Source organism: Colossoma macropomum, unplaced genomic scaffold (assembly GCF_904425465.1).
Source record: "Colossoma macropomum unplaced genomic scaffold, Colossoma_macropomum, whole genome shotgun sequence".
Lineage (NCBI taxonomy): Eukaryota > Metazoa > Chordata > Actinopteri > Characiformes > Serrasalmidae > Colossoma > Colossoma macropomum.
The window spans coordinates 36,079,990-36,104,514 of record NW_023494802.1 but is presented as its reverse complement, the minus strand read 5'-3'; the positions used below and the strand labels follow the sequence as shown (position 1 = coordinate 36,104,514).

Genomic DNA, 24,525 nt, shown 5'->3' with positions numbered 1-24,525 from the left:
AGTGGCTGTACTTATTTTACATTTACACTGGTGTAAACAAATGCTGCAAATATTCCATAATCCATTTCAAGAAATATTTTTAAGACATAGAAAGACCTTCTAAATTCCAACATAATAAAAACCTGAATGTCCAAACTTAATCATCTTGCAATTAATAGCTAAGAAGTCCCCTTAAGCCTACAGCTTACTGCTGTCGGAAGAAAACCAGTTTTCTATAATATAATATAATTAAAAAAAAGCCTGTTGCTCTTTACATTGTGTGTAAATTCCATGAAGAATGGACCAAAAGAAATGGCCCAAAATGACTTGGAAAAAAGTCTGGTTTCACTGATTTACATTAAAAGTAAAGTAGGTTTTTTCCTTTTCCTGTAAAGTTAGCCTTATGGAGATACAAGATTTTCTTCTGACAACAGCAATATACTGAATTTATATTGTTATTTAAAGTGATGATTTAAAAAATAAAATGTACACAATCTTCCACTTTCTTCAAATGTAGCCAAGTTAAAGAGCTAAGACATATTGATGTCTGAAGCTTACTTCTTTACTTCTTTGCACTAGTGCTACAAGGCTAATGTATTTAACGCACTCAAACGACATACTTATCTATCATAAAGGTACACTGCATAGCTGACAACAGCAGTAGCAGCTTTCAGGCTTCCATTACTTTTTGGCTCTTTGATCCAAAAGAAAAGTTAACAAAAAGTAAAAAAAAAAGACAAAATATGTCTTGGCTTATCATCTACATTTGGAGTAAGGGGGGAATTGTGTAAATTTGAATTTTCATTACAATATCACTTTAATTAGAATATTTAAATATGAAGACTGCTGCTATTATCTTGCAATCAATAGTAGAGAAGTCCTGAATATAGAAACGGCTATTTAAGTCACATGTATGCTGTTGTAACTTCATACTGATTTGTCGGGAGGCACCGATATGAGAGTTCTGGACCAATGTCAGAATTTTTCATGCATATATCTCCCGATGCCGATACATAAACATTGATAAAATAAATAAAATGCAAACACTTCAGCACACTAGCTCAGCATCACCTCAACATTCTGTTCTTCCAGAGTACAGCAATTTTTCTATGGGTCAAATACAGACATCTGTCTGAAGCTGATATTTTCTGCCTATATTGTTATTATTCAAATATCATTGTGCATCAGTAGTGATTAAATTTGTCTGGTTAGAATTTTCTGCACAAATTGCTGCTCTGAACCTCATCTAACTGATAATAATACATAAAGACTTAAACATGTAATACCTCAGATTGCCATGTCATTACCGGCAAGCACGCAATAATATTCAAACCCTTACATTTAATAACTGTAAGAGGTATTTTACTGGTAAAAATCTGAAGTTAATGCTTTCTGTAGCTGCTGATTTTTTGGGTAGCTCAGCATTTAGGAGGCATTTTGGTCAGGTACCTGAAAGCTTTTCATATATTTTTCTCTTTCCATTTTGCTTTCCATGATGGACTGTTTTACTAGCTTCATATAAGTGGAAACAAATTCTATTACATTATTATATTTGCATTGCATATTTGCATGGGTCAGAACAAAGTTTGTCCAGAAAACGCACCAGGAAACAGCTTTCCAGAAAGGAAATGCGCTAAAAAGAACATGCAAGTTCTTCAAAGTCACCAAAAATGAAATTTCCACAATAGTGAAGTCTCTTATCAGTACTACAGCAGGACTTTTGGCAAGCTCTAAATCAGCGAGACTACACTAGAGGGCACAGTCTTCTCAAACAAACACTGCTTGTAGAACTCTGACTAACCCACTAACAGCTGATATTTAAAACCTCAGGCCAGCACTTCTAACCAAATTCGCAAACCAAATTATGCCTGTGTGATACACTGAAATAACTACACTAAATCACAATGTTATCCTGCTCTCAAAAGTCATTATTTACTAGTATCAAGTGAAAGAAACACACCACTCTAAGACCAATGAGGCTAATGCTTGTGAAAGTTCTGCTTTACTGTGACAAAAGTTATTATACTTTAAAAAAATCTCAATCGAAAACATTAAAAAGCAAGTCTAAATTCCTTGATGTTTCCTGGAAATAAGCGATTACAATCAATCTCTTTGCAGGTAATGTGGTGATATGCTTGGCAGTTTGCTGTAGCCTGAAGCACTACTGGAGCTGGACCTGTTTTATCAGAGGAGGTGCTTTAACATAATTTGCAAAAGATCAGACTTGATGTGTCTTTGTGTGTCTTGTGTCTTTTAGCAGGCTGCAGATTCATACTGGATTCAAAATACCTCACAATTATTACTGTCAGATTAGAAAACCTACACACACTTCAGATTCATATCGAATTAATATCACTCCACAGTTATTACTGTCAGAATGTAAAAACTACACACACTGCAGCCTCAAACTGGATTAAAATCACTCTACAGTTATTACTGTCAGACTGTAAAAACTACACACACTGCAGACTCATACTGGATTAAAATCACTCCAGATTTATTACTATCAGACTGTAAAAACTACACACACTGCAGACTCATACTGGATTTAAACCACTCCATAATGATCACTGTCAGGCTGTAACTACTGCACACACTGGAGATTTATACTGGATTAAAATCACTCCACAATTAATATTGTCAGTGTTAAAAACTACACAATAAAAATGACTGAACTTCTGTTCTGACTTAAATTACAGTACCACGTGAGGTAAAACTAATTCACTAATAGGGCTTAAGCAACTCAAATAAAGCAATCCCAACCACCCGTTCATGATCATATGCATGACTCTTACCCTTGAATCATCCTCTTAAATGTTTATGCCTGCGTCTGTCCGTGTCTATGTGTGCACTGTGAATGTTCTTACTTTACTGTAAATAGTCATACCAGTACTAGGATGGTTGATAGTGATCACAAATCAATGTGTATGTAAGAGAAGAGAAAATGAAAGGAATTCTTAAAGAACATCAGGCCTGCAAAGTCAAAATGTGCTTTGTCAGAGTATGATCTTTTGATGGCAGAGTATACAGCATTGGTAGTTTTCACAAAGGACTACATAACTATAATCTGTATGAGATCTTTACCTTCAGAAACTAGCTGAAGTCTTCTCTCACAATCCGACTAACTGTCAGTTTAGACAATAGTCAAAAGTCAAAATGCATCAACATAGCAGTCTGAAGGTGGTGATTCAACTGTGTTGATTATGGACTGTTAAAATAGATTATTATGTACATTAATAATAACATTCAATAAAGGTGTGCTTATTTTATTGGCAACATAAAATTCTGGGATAAACTGGAAATGGTACAAAAACATAAAATCTGATGTTTTACCTTATAAACATTACTGGTTGTTTATTTTTAAATACATTTCACATTTTTAAATTAGATGCTTGCAACACCTTCTAAAAAGGTTGAGACAGAAGCATGTTTACTACTCTGTTACATCATCTTACCTTTTAACAGCACTTAATAGACATCCCTGAAATCGTATGGAAAGCGGCATTTGTTGCACTAAAATATAAATAAATAAATAAATAAATATATGTATATATATATATATATATATATATATATATATATATATATATATATATAATTACTGGCCACTTCATTAAGTACATCCCTTTATCATGTCAGCTCACTTACCATGTAGGTGCACTTTGTAGTTCTACAAAAACAACAACGTTTTACTATCCACTACGTTGATGATTTTAGTTTCGTACTAAAGTCGGTGGTCATGCTCTTGATGAACCTGTCAAAAGTGAAAGCCAGTATCACACACAAATAAACACAAATAAAACTGACCCCAGCAGTAGTTCAGGAGAGCGGTACCACCTGGTGGCCACATACTCAGTGTAGTTAGCATCAGTTCCTTCAGATAGGTCACGGGCAAAACCTGCGAATGACAGATAATAGAGGGCACGAATGGTATGAGAGAGAAGAAAGGAAGAGAGGGAGGTAAAAAGACCATTCTTTATTAGTGCTTTGATCAACAAATTATCTATTTTCCAATATTTCAACAACAGACCCCAAACAAATAACAATGTTAGTGGTGCAAGACCACACCCACAAACCACAAACTACAAGAATCAGTGCAAGGAAGGCACAATACACATGGAAGACCTGTAATCTGTAACCTGTAATCAACTTAGCATGCATGTGTGTGTTTAGATTTGACTTGGTCATGGAAACAATGACACATGTCTACAGTGTTACTCCACTAGGCCATGTGTATGCAGTCTGCTCCCGCATGCTGTAGGAGAAACAAAATGGCAGGAGCCTAAGTAGATCATGACTGGCATTCTGCCCTCAATATGGAGTGTTAGACAGAGGACCTGCTGCTGCTCGCCCAGACACACACACACACACACACACACACACGCACACACACACACGCACACACACACACACAAGTCGCTTATGCACGCCCAGAAAAAAAGAGCAGTGAATGTCGATAAGACAGGCGTAAAATTAGGCCTCAGGTTGAGGGATAAAAATAATGGTTCTCAGAAAACTCCTGGAAAAATAACATCTTGACAGAACATTGCGTCCTCCTCAATCTGACTGCCACTGCTGCTAGCTGACCACGTCACGCTGATTGAAATAGTCTTCTCATACGAGCTGGCCATGGGAATAGGGATGTTCCACTTTCAGCAAGTGCCAGTTACCCACACGCAGACTGAGGCTAGTCCTGGTCTAAATTAAATTAATGTCTTTGAAAAAACATTAAATCCAACAATGCTAGTAACAATGAATGGCATATAATGTTGGCAATTCAGCATGACATCACATTCATTCACTGTTCATTATTTTAGCTTTGTTTGGGTCAGGGATGGATCATGCTCCTGCAAGGTCACTGGGCACAAGACTCTGGAAGCACTCCAACATTAATGCATAAAATTGACCTGAAAAGTGAGTTTAAACAGTATTTTGTGTTAGTCTATTCTGTTTTGCTGGTAGAAACTAAACAAAACAAGCCATATTAAAGTGTAATATCCTATTGTGTCTATTTTTTTCCCTTTAGTTGTAATGCAAAAACAGAAGTAGTCCTACATCCCATCTGAACGGCAACCACAATATTTCATGAGTCAGTAATGATGGAAAACAGAAAACTGGCCTAAAAGCTCATGCATTTTCTGTATATTGTCATTCGTACACATTTGAGAAATGTGCAATGGATTGTCCCCAGTATCTGAGCCACTTTGATCCTTGTGGTCCTCCCAAGGTCCCTGGCAATCAGAGAGCCCTGGGCACTGGCCCTAATGTCCCGGTCAGTAATCCATCAACGGTTTCGATGAATGTAGTTTCCCAGCTAAGACATGTTCGGTGTCCAAAGTTTGCTTTAGTTTTGGACTAAAGTTACAAGACTAATGTAGATAACAAGTAATACTTCAAAGTGCACTGTGCAAACTGCACAACTAAATAACTACACATTTACCTTAAATCATGGCAAATTGTTAATGGTGTCGAATAGACTTGTTAGTATGGCTCCTCCCATCTTCTATGCCTAGCTTATTTAAAGGTGAGTCTGGCACTCCAGCTTAAAGTAGAATCCAACTCTCTAAATTCTCTCCCCTCCAACAGTCCCAAAATCACTCGTACTACAACCACAGACTGAAGGCATTGTCTACACTGGAAGTACACTTTAGCCCAGGACAAGGCCAGGAATGCTGGCTACACAAGTCTCCTGGAAGTCAAAAACAAATTATTCTAACCATGCTAAAGAAAGCCTTAGTGACAACCTTGTAGCATGGTGAATTAAACACATTACAGGCTTATTCTCCCAAGTAGGCATCATTGCCCAACATGATCAAGAAGCACTTACTTTGACAGTAAGGGGCCATTTTGACTGTCATACAAAAGACTGACTAACAATGTGTTTGCATGATGTGTATCGGCAGGCAATTGTCAAAATGCCTGAAACAAAGTAGCTGTGGGAGGAGTGTCTAGGTCTCCAAGCCCAAGCAGCATAAAAAATCACCCACATATTAGTGCCAGAGCAGGTGCAGAAGAGTTACCGAGTGCACAACTGTCAAAATATATTACACCAGATGTGCAGGTGTATTGCTTTGTCCTTGATTACTTCAACTATCACACGCCATACATAGCAGATTTCAAAATTAGCAGCTACTGTGAATTAGTGAGTGTCCTGAGAATGAGCAGGTGCACAGCTGTATTACTGTCCAACAAGTGCACGGCTGTCCAAGTGTGTTACTGCTCCCGCACGACCATCCTGGTGATTGACAATTTTAACGCTGAATCTATGTGAGCTGAGACTCTGGAAGCAAGACCCTTTCACTGCAGAACGGGAAACAGTCGGGTAACTTAAACTTCTGGAAAGACCAATGCTTCTGCATGGATGCTACCAGACTTAATAGCTTTATGTAGAGCTGAAAACTAAGCCTGGGCATTATGAAGTGAGGGGTTAGAGCCACTGACTAGCAATATGTCTTTAAATTTGTGGCAAGCCGGGCTTGAGTATGAGTCATTGAGTCTCCAGGCATAAAACAGCTAAAAGAGAAGAGTTCATTTGCAAAAACATCTCTATTTTAATAAATTTTTTATCCATCATTTTTTTTATTGTGTATTCCAGGTAATATAAATCAAACTGCTGTTGGGTTGTTTTGATTAAGTAAAAATAACACAATAAAATACAGGTAACTTGCAAAATTAAACTTTTTATTTAAATTAATTTTTTTGGCAAAAGCAGAAATGGTCATTTCATGCTTCAGAGTTAAAGAAAGCCTTGTAATGGATACAATTTCTTTTACATGCAACATTTAACATTCTTCAACATAAAACACATAGGTAGAGTGCTGAAAATTACAAAAGCCCATTAATGGGCTATATTAAACATCCGTAAGATCATACCTCAGAAAATCCTATGGCTCAATCCCATCCCATCGCATCCAAATACTGCTTTATGTCCAGTATGAATTGTGCACACATGGCTGAATCCAAAGTGGTTCTTTGTTAGACACACTGTGCTCAGTTTAGAGGCAGTAGCCATTATTTTAAGACCGTGCTGTACTTTGTACGGAGAAGGGAGCCATTTGAGATTCTGCCTAAAACAGTTTGCAGCAATCTTGCGTCACCTGACCTGAATACTGTGTGCTGATTTGCTAAACAAATTTATTGAGTTCTGCATGAGAGCAGTGCTGGAGTTTGACTGTTTCTGCTATTCTAAATCCTATTTAGGGTTCAGAATGTGCTGTGTCAAGAATAACTCCCGACAATCAGCTCATTTTTAAAGAATGATGTTTATCGTTTTTTGCTAATGAACTCCTCAAGTAATGGAAGGCAGGCAGAATTTGTTGACTAATAAAGAAATGAAAAGGTTTCTTAGCAAAGAAAAAGATATAAAGATATTAGATGGTAAATGACAGAAAATGCCTTTTTCCATTTAACAGACATTTACCAAAACAACAAGAAGCTGCTAAACATTAAAAATTTGTCTGTAAACTCTATATTTCTCAAAATTATTTTTACAGACACAAAACAAGATAATTTGGAGTTTAATTCTCTTGCACAGAATTAATGGAAGCTCAGCATAATTCACATAATTTTTGACATTTTGATATAATTTGTGATATTTCGGTTATTTGATTAAATGTAATCTGACAGCTGAATAGAAACTTGGCTTGTACCAATACAGGTAAAAAATGGAACTTACCAAAGTCACAGAGCTTGAGCACGTCCTCAGAGCTGATGAGGAGGTTCTCTGGTTTAATGTCTGCAGGGGAGACAGAAAGAAAGAAACTCTTCACAATGTAAAGGAAGCCTTGTTGTTTTAATGAATTTTCCAACAATTCTAGAAAAATCCAATTACAAAATTACTAACCAGACAGTAAAATTATGCTAATGTTTCATTAGAGATTAGACCACTGTAGGTGCTTTGTAGATGGTCACCTTATCCTTAACTAACATTCAACTAAATATCTGTTAAATGTAACTGAATTTGAATGTAGCTGTTTAAATCTAACCCTAAACCTAAACTTCACCTCAAAAACTAAACTTAATCCTGACCTTAACCCCACCAGGGAGTCAACAATCAATTAACTATCAAAGCATCTCTCAATAAAAAATGTGACTAACACTATGCAAAAATAATAATTACAGGCTCAATAAGACGCTCATGTTCATATTATATGTTCTCAGAAATGTTTGCTACCCTTGAAATTTGCATTTTGGATAATTTTACTACTTCACGCATTGAATTTAAAATAATGTACACCTCTATTTCTCTTCCTTAACACATCTACAATGTATTTTTTATTTTTATTGCTTCCTATTAATTTTATTCCAAACGTCTGAGGGGCTGTGTAAGTCTTTACATTTACATGTCTTGAGTGCATGTTTCTGCAGGCATGGGAAAGTAACATTTCTGATAATGCTATATATAATATTTCCTCTGTCCTCCTTCCTGCGAGCAAGGACACATTAAGGCACCCAAAGGAAACAGTAGCCATTGCATTTGAGAGCTCATTCAGCCTGTTAACAAGTGGGGCAGTGGCCTCAGTCAGCAGCTCCACCACCACTGGCCTAGTTAAGACCAGGCTCTATTTAGCTGCCTCCTGAAGTAAAATAAAACACATGATGTAAAGTTATTAATGCCTTTTTTGTTAGGTCATCTAGCATTTTTTTGATTTATTGTTTATATTTTTATAATTGTTAACAGCTGGTTGTCCAGCTACACTCGGATGTTTGTTTGCATTCACCAGGTTTGTGGCACATGCAGTATGTAGCTCAGAGCTGGCAGTAAAGGTTCACTTTAACAGACCTCAGAAAAGTGCTCCCTCTTAAACAGCACTGGCTTTCTGGCAGAGGTGTATTAAGTATGTAACGTAAGAGAAGGAGTGGGTGAGTAGCTCAAACAGTTCAGACACTCTTTGTACAACTGTAGACTTGCCACAGTCGTGGCCTAGTATATATGAGTACACAAGGCCAGTGTAGTTCCTCTATCTGTGGAGTGAATTAGCCCTCACCTTCCCGAGTTAGTAACTAAAGCTGTGAGTGGCACTGGCTGAGGCTTATGATGACTAAAAATCAAAAACTTGTAAAAATCAGAAACTAGTTTTTGTGTTTTTATACTTGTCACAACTTTTATTTAGCTACTTTTCTGAACCAAGTATATAACTTTTCTCTGACCACAGGTGTCACTGGAGCCTATCCGAGCAGTCATTGGGCGGAAGGCAGGAAACACCCTGGACAGATCAACAGTCCATCACAGGGCAGACACACACATATAGGGTGTGTCTCAAAACCTACTGAGCTCTCTACATAGACAGCATTTTACGTCACAATATGTGCGCTCCCGACAAGAAGGCTGTCCCAATTCTTACATATCTCAAATATGCTGCCTACTGAGGTCTCTCATTTTGGTTGAATATTGAGAGAGCATTGGATGTTTCCTCAGCCGCTGAGGCAATCCCACGATGCAGCGCGGCGCAACTTTTGTTTGAAGATGGCGGGCAGAAGCGCTTCACCAGCAGTGACGTCATCTTCAAATGTAAGTTATTCTGATTTTCAGGGGTATTTATCTGTTTTCTAGTCATAAAGGTGCACAAATAGCCTATACTTTCCGCGTTTGACAACAACTATTGTCTATTTTGCTGTTTCATTCAGAGCAAATACAATTAAAATCGATATATAAAACGCCAGAGCCAGAGTGGGATCCATGTTGGCTAACTGTGATTCTGACAGCTGAAGTAAGTAAATGCCGGTCTCGTGCAGTGGGCGGGAACAAGCGGCGACGTCACTGCTGTCTAACTAGAGCGTCTCATTTATGTGCCTTATAGGGATAGATGACGGTTGGAACGCTGCCTACATAGACAGCTGCCTATGTAGACAGTGGCTACTTAGAGAGCTCACTAGGTTTTGAGACACCCATACATTCACACTCACACCTGGGTGCAATTTAGCATCTCCAATTCACCTAACTGCATGTCTTTGGACTGTGGGAGGAAACCAGAGTACCAGGAGGAAACCCACGCAGACAACCCAGGGCCTGAGTTCGATCCCCCGCCCAGGCGACCAGGGTCCTTTCTGTCTGGAGTTTGCATGCTCTCCCCACAGAAAGGACCCTGGTCGCCCGGCTGGGAATCAAACCTAGGTCCTTCTTGCTGTGAGGTGACAGTGCTACCCACTGCAGCACAGTGCCGCCCCTTCTGTGAAATTATAACTAGTAAAGACACCTTTGCTAAAACAAGTTTTGAAGAAGTACAAGAGTAGAAGACAAAAGAATACTTTTGTCTAGACACTGAATGACTAACAGAACTGTAGTGGAACTTGGCTGTACATATATCAGCATAAGAGCAGATGTCTACTCTTCTCTTTTCTTCTCTTTTTAATGCTCTTTTGGTCCAAAACAAATGGTAAACGTCAAAAGTCAGAGGTGTAACCAGTCACAAAACAGTACATATGCTGAACCAACATAACAGAATGAAATGAAACACAACAAAGGAAACAGTATAGGAAAAGTATATTCCATTCCTCACATATTTGAGTTTAAGCAAAAGTAATATTATTTGAAAATAATGAAGGAAGTACAAATCTATCAAAATGTTGAGAGAGGATCTTCTTTGTGCACCACAGAGCATAGAACTGCTCACACTCAAAAACCAAGCAGGCCCTGTAATTTTAGTGCACCAGCATCTCCTAGATCGTCAGCTACAGAGAAAAATAAATGAAACAACCACTGTCCTTACTGACCCTGATCATCCATCGACAACCATGGAGACAGTGTTCAGCTTTCATTCAAAAATGTAAAGCAGGGTAAATCAGTAGTGTTACTAGCTAGATAACTAACTAGCCTATTTTAATGTTAGTTAACACTGATAATGCTGGTTACTGATATGAAGTTAGCATGCTAATTAATAATTTGCTAGTCACTCGTCAGTCAGACCAGCTGAAGCTATAAAGTGATAAGTGAAATAAAATTAGCTAGTGTTAGCTACTGAGATACCAAAAGGTCTGAGGAGCAGGCATTTTAGCTGACTAATATTTACTTATACTATTATTATATTACATTTATTCTATCCATTTGTTTATGTATTTATTTATTTATTTATAGTTTCTTCATTTGCAGTATTTATTTACTGTAAAGTTTTTTAGAGAACTGCCAATTCCGCTCTGTCAGCTAACAGACACCCTTAGTTTAGACTGCCAGCCCAAAACTGAACTTTCACGTATCCAGATTGATTTTTGATAGTCTGGGCAGCGGAAAACCACATTAAATTCCATTTTCGCAAATTGGATCAAAACCACATTTGGAGGTGGTTTGAAACGCGATTCCAATTGGATTTTTACAGATGCGTCTCATTCTGGATGCTCTGGCCATTCAAATTGGATTTCAAAGTGTCTTTTGCGTGACTCACTCCGTGATAAACAATGACATCAAATCCAGAGTGACGGAAGTGCTGGGATTCAAGAAGAGTGCCAAATTCATGTTTATGCCAGAGAATTCTGAAGAGTTTGGAGGGTGAGATGATGCACCTCCATCTCTCCTGCATTCGCGCTTGAAATCTGCGCCACCAGCATAGCTACGTAGTTACTGATGCCTATGTCGTTACCACAGCAACCATTCCCATAGATCGGTAATGTCTGGACACACAAATCCGATCGGATCACTTGCAAATAACAGTGTGGACAGTCGTCTCAAAAGATCTGATTTGAGAAACAAATCCGATTTGCCTGCAGTCTGAACAAAGCCATATTGGCTAGCATTGTGCTCAGTCAATGGGGGAAAGCGAGTGCCAATTATGCTCTCTTTGTGTCCTGGCCAGGGTTGAATCAGGAGTGTCTGAACATGTAAATCACAAAACCGTGCAAAAGTCTGACCCTCCAGGACCAGAGCTCCCCACCTCTGACATAGAGGGTTGTGTGGCTGTATATTTAAATTTGAAGTATATTTATGATATTTACCTATACTTACAACTTTTACTCAAGTAGTATTTCAGTGGTTGACTTCAATATTTGCTCAGTAATTTTCTGGTATTACTCACTCACTCGCTCACTAACTCACTAACTCAGTAACTCACTCACTCACTCACTCACTCACTCACATACTCATCACTAACAAATTTTTCTTCTTACACTGCTTTAAAGCACAACAGCAAAAGTTCTCAATTATTTCTGTGCCTCTGTATTGTGTGCTTCAATGATACATGCTTCTGACCTTTAGGCCCTTTGATAGGCTAACAAGGAGGCAATGATCCATTTCCACATGCCTAGTGAGTCTCTTACCCCTGTGCACGATGTCATTCTTATGGCACCAGTGGATGGCTTTGATTAGCTGGTAGATGTAGTTTCGCACTTTGTCAGGCGGCGCTCCGTTAGGTAGCTCTTCCAGCAGCTCCAGCATGTTCTACACCAGCGTGAGCAAAAAGAAACCTCTTTAGGAAAAAGAAAAGCCTTAACCAAATAAAGTGAATAAAACACTGACCAAGTCAAGTTGAACTGAGATAACTTCATCAGGCAGATGATGAATTATGAACATCTGCTCATTAACTATTCACTCCCGTCCTGTCATGTATCTCCAAGGCAGCAACTTTTCCTTAAAACATATCCTACTTCGTGTCAGCATGACAGTCTTTGGTATAGTTACATATTTAGTGTATATATTTTTAGCTGTAAAACAATTAGTTTGATGAAGTTTAGTGTCACTTTGTTGAAGCAAGATAAAAGTGCAAAACTATCAGGAAACTTAAAATGAAAAATATTTGATAAACATTAATATGCAAACGTTAATTGCAATGTTGTAACAGGTTAACAGTAACAGATGGAGCAGTTAGTTGTAACAGTTACAAAACACAGTTAATTCAATGAAATTCTATGTTGTCTGAAGTAGAAAAACTTTCCAAATATCATATATATATATATATATATATATATATATATATATATATATATATATATGTGTATATATGACGATCATGCATAACATTATGACCACCTTCTTGTTTCTACGCTCATTGTCCATTTTATCAGCTCCATCTACTATATAGGTGCACTTTGTAGTTCTACAATTACAGACCAGACTGTAGTCCATCTGTTGCAATACATTTCCATTTAAGTTTGCCATATATGTGAATATTCAAAACCAACACAGTAAATTTCATCAACATATGTGCATATATTTCAACATACTGCCATTCTATGTGCATGTATTGGCATTCATTTAAACATTAAAAAAATAGTACTGTTAAATATGTGTAAGTATATGTATTTTAAAACATCACACATATTGCATATATATCTTTGATACAAGCAAATATATCAGTGTGTAGAATTGATCAGTGCTGTGGTGAAAATATAGTTATCTGATAAAATTTCATTTACTTTTGTGTTTGTAATGCTGATGATGTGAGGTAAGTTAGCCAGCTTGCTAAAGGCAATGTTAGCTCATTGGCTAACTGTAGCTGCACCCAACTCACCCCACTCCCGCCAACCATGCTAGTTACCTTAATTTTTTTTTTTTTGGTACGACACAGTGAGGCACTGTTCTCCCATGAGTATAATTACCTGGCATAACTATGTTCAATTTTGTGAATTACTGTTTAGTGTGAGTGCAGCTTAACACTTTGCTCAAACTAACCCCACCATGCGGAGGCTATATATAAACCTGGCTGGCTCTCATACCGGAGAGTGAATATAATAATAAAGGTGTGAATTCTGTCACATATACACACAATTCTGTATACAAAAAAAACATGATATGACAAAAAATGCTCTGTTCTAATAGTGACAAAATTTGCAGATGACATTACTATGGGAATATGATAAGATAAACAAAAGCACATTCTATTTGAACCTGTTTAACTAATAATTTTTTCCACATTAGGCACATTAGGCTGTCTGCTCTGCCTTACTGTCCAGTATGTACGGCATTATGGGAACAGATTAACTGATGAAAGGAGCCAGAGTGGTATTACAGAAACTTCCTATCTTCTTGTCTTAAACTGAGATCTGACAGGTCAAGATAAGCTTTACACAAGTTTATAGCAAATCTTAATTTAGGAAGTTTATCTTATTTAACAGCATCAAATCTCATGTTAGGACATTTTAAACTACTCAACAACAAGCAACCGACATTACGTGCACAGCTGAAACACGTAATCAAAATAATGTTACAAATGTGAGTCAGGGGCTCTCGAGATGACCAACCAGAGATCATAAGTCCCTGGTGATGCTACAGCCATCAGTGGCCGGGAGTCCAAGAGAGCACAGTTGGCCTCGCTCTCTCTGGGTGGGTAGGATGGCCCCCCAACTCCCCTCAACACTCAGCGTGATGCTAGTCAGTGCAGGCGTCTGTTAGCTGACGTTACAGAACTGGCGGTTGGGGCTTTCCTCCAAGCACATTCAGCTATCCAATGAGGCTGTGTTACTGGCAGTTCTAAAAAATGGAGTGGCGCTTCACAGGTCTCAGAGGAAGCCTGTGCTAGCTTTCACCCTCCTAGTGCTGGTGGTATTGTGTAACTGGGGGAGTCCTAACTAGTGAGAGGAACTGGATATATCTAAATTGGGGAGAAAATTGGAAAAAAAAAAACATTTTGCCAACATTAACACATGCAGGTAAGGGGAGATTGTCTGGAAAAAACTCATGAGTGAAGCTACTTTTTTGCAATGTAGATAAATGTAACGTTATTACGCTAGTTATAGTGGATAATGCTGCCTGTAACTGCATAAAACGATAGAAACAGACAGTTAAACCAGATGTTAGGACACCTTTGAGCTTGTCCTAAAGTTAGGACAGTGTTTAGGAAATTTTGTTGAGTTAGGATATTTCTGTAATACTGTTTTCGTATCTGGAGGTAATGGATGAGATTATAAACTTAAGAACTGTTATTCTGTACTAGCTTCTGTCTTAAATTCAGAGTTACGACGTTTCTGTAATACGGCTTCCTATGTTTGTATTAACAAAAGAGTGTCACCAAATGGCTTTCCGAATATGTCATATATTCTCATTTGTGTCTGTTATCTGTATGTGTGTAACCTTTGTCTGTCAGCTGCTTCATATCTTAGTCTGGGTGATTTCCCTTGCTGTTAACTTTTGCTTTCACATTGGAGATTCCGGTGTACATTAACTAAAACATTCCACCCAGCAGACTGCTGTTTATATGTGAACTAAAGTGGGTCACAAAGCTTCCTGTGTTTGTTAACTTATGCTTTCACAAAACATTCCTTCACGTGTGTCCAGTGCATGCTATCTAATGCTTTGCCCTTGTCTAAAACATACAGTATTGTGCAAAAGTCAGAGATCACACTTCATTTATATAGTGTAAATTCAGGTCAAAATGGCCATTAAGACAAAGTTTAAGCAGAAAGATTTATTTAACAGAAAGCTACACAGAGGCCTCAGCAACTATCATATTTTTTAGCATTTAGTGTGTCCATCTTTAGCCCTTACTACAGCTACTATTTTCTTCCATTCTTTACAGAAGACCTGCTTTCAGTTTTTCAAAGAAATCTGCAGGAATATTTTTCCAAACCTCCAAAGTTCAGTCTCAGACGTTGGTTTCATTTTTTGCCTGTCCTGATTCAATAACCTCATTTAACGATACTATAGTCTGGATCTATTTTTCTGAGAACATCATTAGTTTATTCATTTGATTTGCAAATTTTCTTCTTTTTTGTCTATTTCCTTTTCTCAGTAAGAGCTTCTTGACAGCTACACATTCTTTCGGACTCATAGTGTTGAGTCGTCTTCTCACAGTGGAAGGATGGACAGAAATACCACTGTATTTTTTCAGATCTGAAGTAAGAGTGGAGCTTGATTTTCTCCTCTCTCTCAGAGATGAAAGCTTTAAGTGCACACTTAAAAATGATAGTTCTTTAAAGGCTTTGCATGATTAAAGCGTTCTTTGCATCATCCAAGGGTTCTTCAGATTGACAGAGAATGTGCTGTTGATGGTTCTATATAGAAACTTTTAGAAAAGGGTTCTATATAGCACCAAAAACAGTTCTTCTATTGTAGCAAGCTTGGCATCATAACAACACAAGAACCCTTTCACGATGCAAAGAACCGTTTAATCATGGAAAGGGATCTTTAAGTGTTCATGGTTCTATACAGAACCGTTTTCTTTACTAAAGAACCCCTGAAGAACCATCATTTTGAAGTGTGCACGTTTATCTGGTGGAGACAGTTTTGGTGATCTACCAGGTCGTTGTTAGGAGTGCCATTGTCGTTTCTGTCCATCTTTTAATCAGTTTTAAGGCCCAGGATTGGAAACTCCTCTTTTTGACTAATTTTCCTTAGACTTTCCCCTTTCTTATGCAAGTGGATTATCTTATATCTAATCTCACAATAATGAATGACTTGTTCTGAATGGCCATTTTGACTGAAAATCAAATAAACAAATGTTGGTCTCACTTGCACAGTACTGTATATAATGGACATATTTTAGTAAAATTCAAGGAGAAGGTGGATTTTGCTCTGGGCTGGTTGCTTATGTGTACCTTTTCCACATACTCAAACACCAGGTAGAGTTTCCCCCGGCGCCGGAACGCCTCCTTCAGCTCCACGATGTTCTCCTGCTTCAGCGTGCGGAGCATCTTCAGCTCCCGCAGCGTCGTTTCCTTCACCTCCTCATTCTCTGTACAGGGAGTGGACATGCAATTAGTATCAAATAAGCTAAGAGGTAAACTCAGGCTTCAAGATGGTTACTACTACTAGCTATGTGACACTTTTTACAGATAACACTGTGTCATATAGTGTCAGAAATGGCATAAGCAAGTCTATTTAATATTACTTAACAACTCAACACAGTTTGAGGCAAATGTGTAATGATTTAGGCATGCAGTTTGCACAACGCTAACTGCTGGCTTTAAGCATTACTTGTTAGCTTCATTAGTTTCACAGCTCCAGTGCAAAAATAAAGCAGCAAACAATCTTGGCTGATTAACTACATTTGTGGTAAGGGGAAAAACTATTGCTTTAAAGCTTGAAACAGGTCATAAACAATACACATACTGCAGATAACTGAACTACACAGTAGGGTCTGCATATCAGATGCAGGGGTCTTGAGCTTGGGTTTGAACTACATCCTGCAGCACTACTACCCCTGTGTTAAATTCACACAATCACTTTACAGGCACAGAGTCAATTCTGATTTGGTTCACATCTTGCTGGAATAAGATCTGGGTTCTGGGTTAATGGCTACTGTTTGTCATAACATAATCATGGGCAGGTCAATCATAGGAAGAAACAACCATAATATAGATATCATAGCACTATTGTTGGCTGAGTTACTAATAGCATGGGAGATATAATTACTAGCTAGCTAGATGTGTTAGGAAGCTACAATCATTAGCCAGAAAAACAAAACTGGGGCCTAACCAGCAACAAGAAGTTAGCTAATGATACATAATGAAAATACGAAACAGGTTTTAAGCTATGCTGTTAAATGTAGATGTCACTACATATTTCTTAAAGAGGATTTCCACTGATTTTTCAAAATTTCTGCATAATAAAATCATTAGACATTCAGACATTCAGAGTGGTTTGATGCCCTATTGTAGAGAAACCTACTGAATCTCAGAATACAATAGTTCACAGCCGTGGTGAGAGTCGATTTATTGCCTCTAAAAGCTAAGTCACAAAAAAGCCATTCCATGAGATGGTTATGAATATGCTGGTTGATGCCTGAGATACAGATGCATAGTAGTCTAAAATTTATTTTTTTAAAATATATTTATGGTGGAGACATACATTCAGTGTGCTGTAAGTACAAATAGTACTGAAAGGAAACTTTGATTTATCACTATTTTACCTTCATCAACATTACATATAAAAACTCAGAAGATGTGTAAATTCACTGGTCATTTTAAATAAAATGTTTGCAAACACATAACGACCCATAGGTCCTATCATCACCACTGTAAAGAAAGTTGCCAAGTTCCTTTACAATGAACAATTTCACATCAAACCACTCTGAATAATGTTCTTCACATCTCAACAACTGAATTACACAGAAATATAGAGAAATTGGTGGAATTCCCCTTCAAATGTAACTCTAGTAGCCCCACATTTTAAATAAAATACACATTGAAAAAGGTTTTAATTCTACAGACTGCTTTCTAGAGAAAGTCTAGGACATGGAATTTTGTCATAGCACATTTATCTATTAATAAAAAACGAATAATACTTAGGACAACTAGGTATGGAAAGCTAAAAGGAATCTCTAAAGTGGGAAATGTTTATGCTGGATATGATAATTTACTAGATAATTTGGATGTAAGGATGTATTTGAATACATCTTTCTAGTTTCCAAAATTAAAGAAAGTTCCTGGCTAGAAACAAGTTTAATTTTTCATTTTCAGCCATTCACTGAGGACTCACTCATGAGTGCCCACTAGTGTTCTGCAGTCGTTTTTTAGTAATGGCACACATAGAAAGAAGCCAGACTCTCCTTAAACTGGCTCTGACTCTACCTCTTATTTCTGAGTCATGTGACTGGTCATATGACTAACAGTGAGAAAGTTATATGGGACTTTGCAGCAAACTTAATACAGCTTTATTAGAGATGACAGTCACAATATGGTGTATTACAAAGCAGGAGTAGGTGTAAGACATTAAAGAGCTGGTAAATATTACAAAAGGCCTGGTGCCACAGGGACTGAAGACGTCTTTGAAGCCTTGCATGAAGGATAAATTCCTTCGGGAGCACAAAACAAGCAGGTAGTGTTAAGTGTAGAGGCGCAGAATGGGACGCCAGTGCCTGCAGAAATGTGATTAAAAAGCATTTCCTATTTAGGTGAGACGGCTCTGATTCACTTGGGCTTTTATTCTGTGTTAGCGTAACTCCAGGAGCATCTTACCTTCGCTGTCCTTGAACTTCTTAATGGCCACGATTTCATTAGTCTCCTGTAATAAAAAGAGGAATTGTTGATTAGGGACAGAGCCTGCTGCTCTGAGGGCCGTTACGCCACACAATCACATTCCCCAGCAGCAGGCCGTAATGAAAAACAGACCCGTTATTGCATTTCATTAGCCCAGATGCTCTAGTGCTGCAGCCCACTAAACAAAGGCCTTCTTTTGCACTAGCAGTGACAGGAAAACCACAGAATTAAAACATTTTTCTCTAGTGTTATTAGGACACATGTTTTCTATAAAGCAAAAGGCTGTAATTAAAGAAGTAGCAAATTGTACAAGCCTAATCACAGGTGTTTTGGGTTAGTAGGGGTTCATTAAGTCGTAAGTGAACAGGCTCCAGGAAGCGCTCCACATATTTGGGTACAAGATTCAACAAGGAACAATTTGCTTATAAACTTACACTATATGGCCAAAAGTATGTGGACCCTCCTAATTATTGAGTTCAGGTTTTATAGTTACACCTATTGTTGGCAGGTGTCTTAATTCAAATTCAACCTAAAATAAATTAAATGTGGCGCTGTCACAGAATGCCACTCTTGCCTAAGTCAGTTTGTGAAATTTCTTCCCTGCTAGATCTGCCTTGGTCAATTATAAGAGTTATTACTGTGAAACGGCAGTGTGTAAGTAACAACAGCTCAGCCACAAAATCGTTAGCCCACATAAACTCACAGAGCAGGGGCCAAAGCGTGTAGCATGGAAAAATTGCCGTTGAGTGTATAGTCTTATTTTGTGGACAGAAAAATAAATCCTTTACATGTTTGCCATTTCTCAGTAGCACAGAACTTAACTTGTTGATATTGAGTGTAAATTAAATGCAAATGTAATTCACTGCATATTTTAATATGTAATTGTATATGTAATTACAGTACTGTGCAAAAGTCACACCACACTTTATTTATTTTTTATTATATACTTTATTACTTTATTCTTTAATTTCCAGGCAAAATGGCCACTAAGTACAGGTATTTTTTTTCCCCAAAAGATGTAGATATACAATAATCCACTTGAACAAGGAGGCAGAAAGTCAAAGCAAAATAATTGAGAAAAGCATAATTCTAAAACTGTTAAAAAAATGATTAAAAGATTCATAGAAAATGGGACTCAACCCACCTGCAAAACCTAGTAGACCACCAAAACTGTCCCCATCAGATAAACAGCACTAAAAGCTTTCATCTTTGAGAGAGAGAAGAAACCTTACTGAGAAAAGAAAGTTAAAAAAATAATTAAATTTGTACTAAAAGAGGGTTTCTCAACCACTGGACCGTGGACCACAAGTGCCCACAAGAGCACCCTTCAGTGGCCCTCTGGAAAATACTGAGGAGGACTAGTGGTATGTAGTCGTCCGGTGACGGCACTCATACAAATTAGTGAAGAAATAACTGACTTAACAAAGACATAGAAAATGTTTTTAAATGGTAAACAATTTTTATATTTACAAGCCCTCAACAACAGCAAAGGTCAATTTTTTGCCCCTTAACTCTTGAAACAAATGTTTGAGCATATTTAATTGTTGAGGCTTCTGTGTAATTTTCTGTACGTTTTCTATGTTCTACCTGTACATTATGGCCATTTTGACTGCATATTAATAAATGAAGGTCTCTGAGTTTTGCACAGTCCTGTATTCAATTTCAATATTATATCAATACAAAAGTAATAACTCTCATCTTCTATGGGTTGATCAGAGCCTCACTAGCTTCATAGAAATGTCCTAATAACAATTACTGCAGGTGCTGAGGTCAGACAGTAAAACACAGATCCAACGAGAGATGCTGCAGCAGAGGATGAAGAAGCGCTAATGGGAACAGTCCTGTCCTCTGTGCTCTTTCTCTCTCTTTTCTCTCCCTCTCTGCCTTCACTGTCCTAGTTTACTCATTCTCACTCCTCCCTGTCTCCCTTCACACACCTCTGATCTACTTTCAGTCTCTCAGGAGGCAGAGACGGGGCAAAGAGGCAACAGAGAGGACGGCAGTGAGAGAACAGGAGCAGGGCGTTACTCGCTGATTTATTGTGAAAGTGACGCTTGCTCAGGTATATGCTTAAGTGTTGGTATGTGTGGGTGTGTAAAGTGCTAACAGTGCACTTACTGATGCAAAACTGCCAAATTAATTACCCCTCCTTAGATGGGTAACTTATCTCCACTGTAGAGGGCACTAAAATGAGGCTTTAAAGAAACACTCTAATCTTTAGATGCTAGATGGTCAGTAATTTCCCTGGACTTACCAAATAAACAGAAAAATCTTATTTAAAACTTGCTTACAAACGTTAATTCCAAAGCTCAGAAAAAACAGAAAAAAGTGATTAGTAAATTCTGTTTGATCTGAATACAATTTTAAATACTATAAAAACACATTTTATGTTTTACCTTATGAACTCTATTGTTTTTTTCTGTAAATATATGCTCATTTCAAATTGGATGCCTGCAACACATTCCAAAAAAGTTGGGACAGAAGCATGTTTACCACTGTGTTACATTACATTCCCTTTTAACAGCACTTAATAATTGTTTGGGAACTGAAGACACCAACTGATCCAGTTCTGAAAGTGTCATTTCTAAAAAAAAGACATCATCCAGAAGTTAGCATATGTTGCTCCAAAATATGTATATATCTTTCAGCACAAACTGTGGAAATGTGGAAGTTACCCACACCACTGACATTTATACACCTCCACACAGTGACAGACTCTGGCTTTTAAACTTTACACTGGTAACAATCTGGATGGTCTGTTTCTTCTTTGGCATGGAGAACATGATGTCCAGTATTTCCATAAACAAGCTGAAAGTTTGACTCATCAGCCCACAGTACACATTTCACTTTCAGAAGCACCATATATTTACAAAAAACAATGAAGTTGCAAAAGTAAAACCTTAAACATCTTATCTAAATACAGGTCAGTCTAAATACAGGTCAAAGTGGGTTTATCACTGCTTTCTTTCTTTCTCCTTTTTTTGCATTTCATATACTGTCTTAATGATTTTGGAATTGAGCTTTGTGTAATATAAGCCAGTGGGCTGGTGCACCTACCTATTGGCTTTCATCATAAATTAATTTTGGGTCATTTGGTTTTCAGTTCTCTCCTAAATACAAAAAAATGCATTAAAGTTATTGTCCATGGTAACTGACCACATGACAGAGATTAGGCTGAAAAGCACTGGAGTATTTCTTTAAGGGCTGCTTTCGAAAGGGCAAGGACTCAAACCGCCCAGCATACGTCTTCCCCAATATTCAGCTCACTCCTACGCCCTGTGTGCTCTAACACTTCGGTGTGTGTGTGTGTGTGTGTGTGTGTGGATATGCTTTATCACCAGCGATGCCGAGCCCCCAGGCTGTGCTCTAATTTGGGACCGGAGGCTGATTTCTCTCAGCAAACACAAACAGGCCTGCTGCTACTGCTGCTCAACACATAGGCACAGTTAGCAAGCCTTGTGTACTTATGCAACAGCCCACTGTACTCTTTAGCTGAAGCAGGCATCCGTAGCGAGTAGCGAAGCCAATGACGCACCATAAACACATCGACTACTCAGTCAGAATATGATTTAACTCCTTAAACTGCAAGGTTATGATTCAGTTGATAATCTTAAAACAAAGGTTTAGCCAAACAAATCTAATTTACCCAATTTTCTCCACATGCTAAATGTAACCAATCAGCCAAGACAGGTTTGGTGTCTGAAGTATGTTTCTTTAGTTCTGCACTGGAGCTACAAGGGACAGAATTAACAAGCTAACAAGTCAACCATGACTGTTAGAGCTAGGCCTCCAATTCAGGCCACAAATATCAAAATGAAAAAAACACCTCCATGTTAATGCTAATTTCTGCTAGAGCCCCTATAGGATTCTAGTTAAACTAATGGGGGTTCACTTCTCCACCTTCTGAATAGACATGTTTTACAGCTTTCCACAGTACTTTCAGTAAAAAGCCTTGGCACAGAGCTACTGTTTTCATTTCTACAATCTGACTGAAACGCACTGTCCAGGCTACCCCCCATACTCACAGTCAGTGACATATCTAGGACTTCCAGAAAGCTTGAAGTGATGTTTTTCTCACAAAATTGGTGCCAAACATGGGAAATCGATATGTGATTGGTTGCTTAGTTTTCAACCAAAGCTTAACATTGAAATAGGATACATGAAGAATTCAAATGTAACACAGATTTAACAAAATGAACTAAATTACAGTATTACATGTACATGTAATTACATGTAATTCTTCATTTTACAGAAGTCATCAGACCTTCTCTTATGACCTTGGAGGCCTTGAGGGTTCCACAATGCTAACAAGTAATGGAAGCCACCCGTTAACATTGTGCTAATGGTCTAAATCATCACACACTTGCCTCAAATCATGTTGAGTTATTAACTTCTAAATCTCTAACAGATTTGCTTATTTAGTTTCTGACATCTGTAAAATGGACAAAAATATAGACAAAACTCAGGCTTCAAGATTAGGCTGCTACTACTGATTTTAGCTATAAGTTTCCATTACTAGTTATATTAGCCTTGTAAAAACTAAAGAAGAAAACTTTGGATACCAAATATGTCTTGACTGATCAACTCCCTTTAGACTTATTATCCGGTAAGTACTATGAATTACTGCGTGACTACTGTGAAATAATATGTAAGGTATGTACTTACTGATAACGAGCACTGGCCTACATACAGGCCCCACCAGTTTGAGTCATTAACAGAGGATGATTTGTTTATGAATCACCTTTTAAGGATTTTATTGATGCAGTGTTTAGAATTCCTGCCAAATCAAGTGCATTGATCCTCTAATAGCAATATCACACAGAGCCGCTCTTGCACTCACCCTGGATTGATCTGAAATGTGTAGAGCCTGGATACAAAAACATTAACAGTTCTGAGCTAAAGACTCACATCACTGCTATTTATAGCTTCAGCTAGAACACTATCATCTAAACTAATCATGGTTCACTGATCAGATTTTCACAAATAATACAGTCAGATAATTTGGGTCCGATGTGCCAATTAATGCTACAGTAAAATCCCTATTTATCACTTTTTTATTGATCATTTTCAAATAGTACTTACAGTTGGATTAACCAATCTGATGATTTGGCTACAAGTTACTTTTAAATGGTGCAGCAAAATTACACACACTCATACATGCTGCTAACAATTTGTTAATATTTAATATTTTATTTGTTAATATATTTCTATTTAATATTATATCTCATATATTCCTATTTGTGTATAGTACTTTGGTCAACTGTTGTTGTTTTAAATGTACTTTATAAAAAAATTTACTTTCTTACTCCTTTCTCTTGGTTTCAAATGTGCTGTTACTGTTTACAGGGGTTTTAAATCAGAGCGCACTGCACGCCTGGTAGGGTATATAGTTTCTGTCATGGTTTTTTTGGGACTCATGAGTGAAAATTGTGGCTGGAGTGCATTTTGTATGTCAGAAAGAAGGCTCGAAGTGTATAACCACATGCTCACATTTAACATGCGTATATTTAGATGAAAAGTGTCTATATCAAACAAAGTAAAACAACCCATTGCAGATATTATATTTTCATTTCCCCCTCTAAAATAGTTCCACACTAAAGATCTTTAACATTTTCTGAAAATGACCGATGGATCGATCGTCCTGTCACATCTCACATCTGCATTGATTGCTTATGTTTGGAAAATACTCTGTCTTTGGTGAGATGC

At 37.6% G+C, this 24,525-nt stretch overlaps 1 protein-coding gene across 1 annotated transcript in view; it reads right to left on the bottom strand.

Annotated features, from left to right (window-relative positions):
* Positions 1 to 24,525, bottom strand: part of LOC118822772 (cyclin-dependent kinase-like 5) — a 119,311-nt gene that overhangs the window by 31,605 nt on the left and 63,181 nt on the right. The window contains exons 4-8 of the mRNA XM_036592043.1: positions 18,799 to 18,844; positions 16,438 to 16,574; positions 12,226 to 12,346; positions 7,655 to 7,714; positions 3,787 to 3,877 (exon numbers count right to left, since the gene is read on the bottom strand). Of these exons, the coding sequence (XP_036447936.1) occupies positions 3,787 to 3,877; positions 7,655 to 7,714; positions 12,226 to 12,346; positions 16,438 to 16,574; positions 18,799 to 18,844 (455 nt within the window). The remainder of the gene's footprint in view (positions 1 to 3,786; positions 3,878 to 7,654; positions 7,715 to 12,225; positions 12,347 to 16,437; positions 16,575 to 18,798; positions 18,845 to 24,525) is intronic.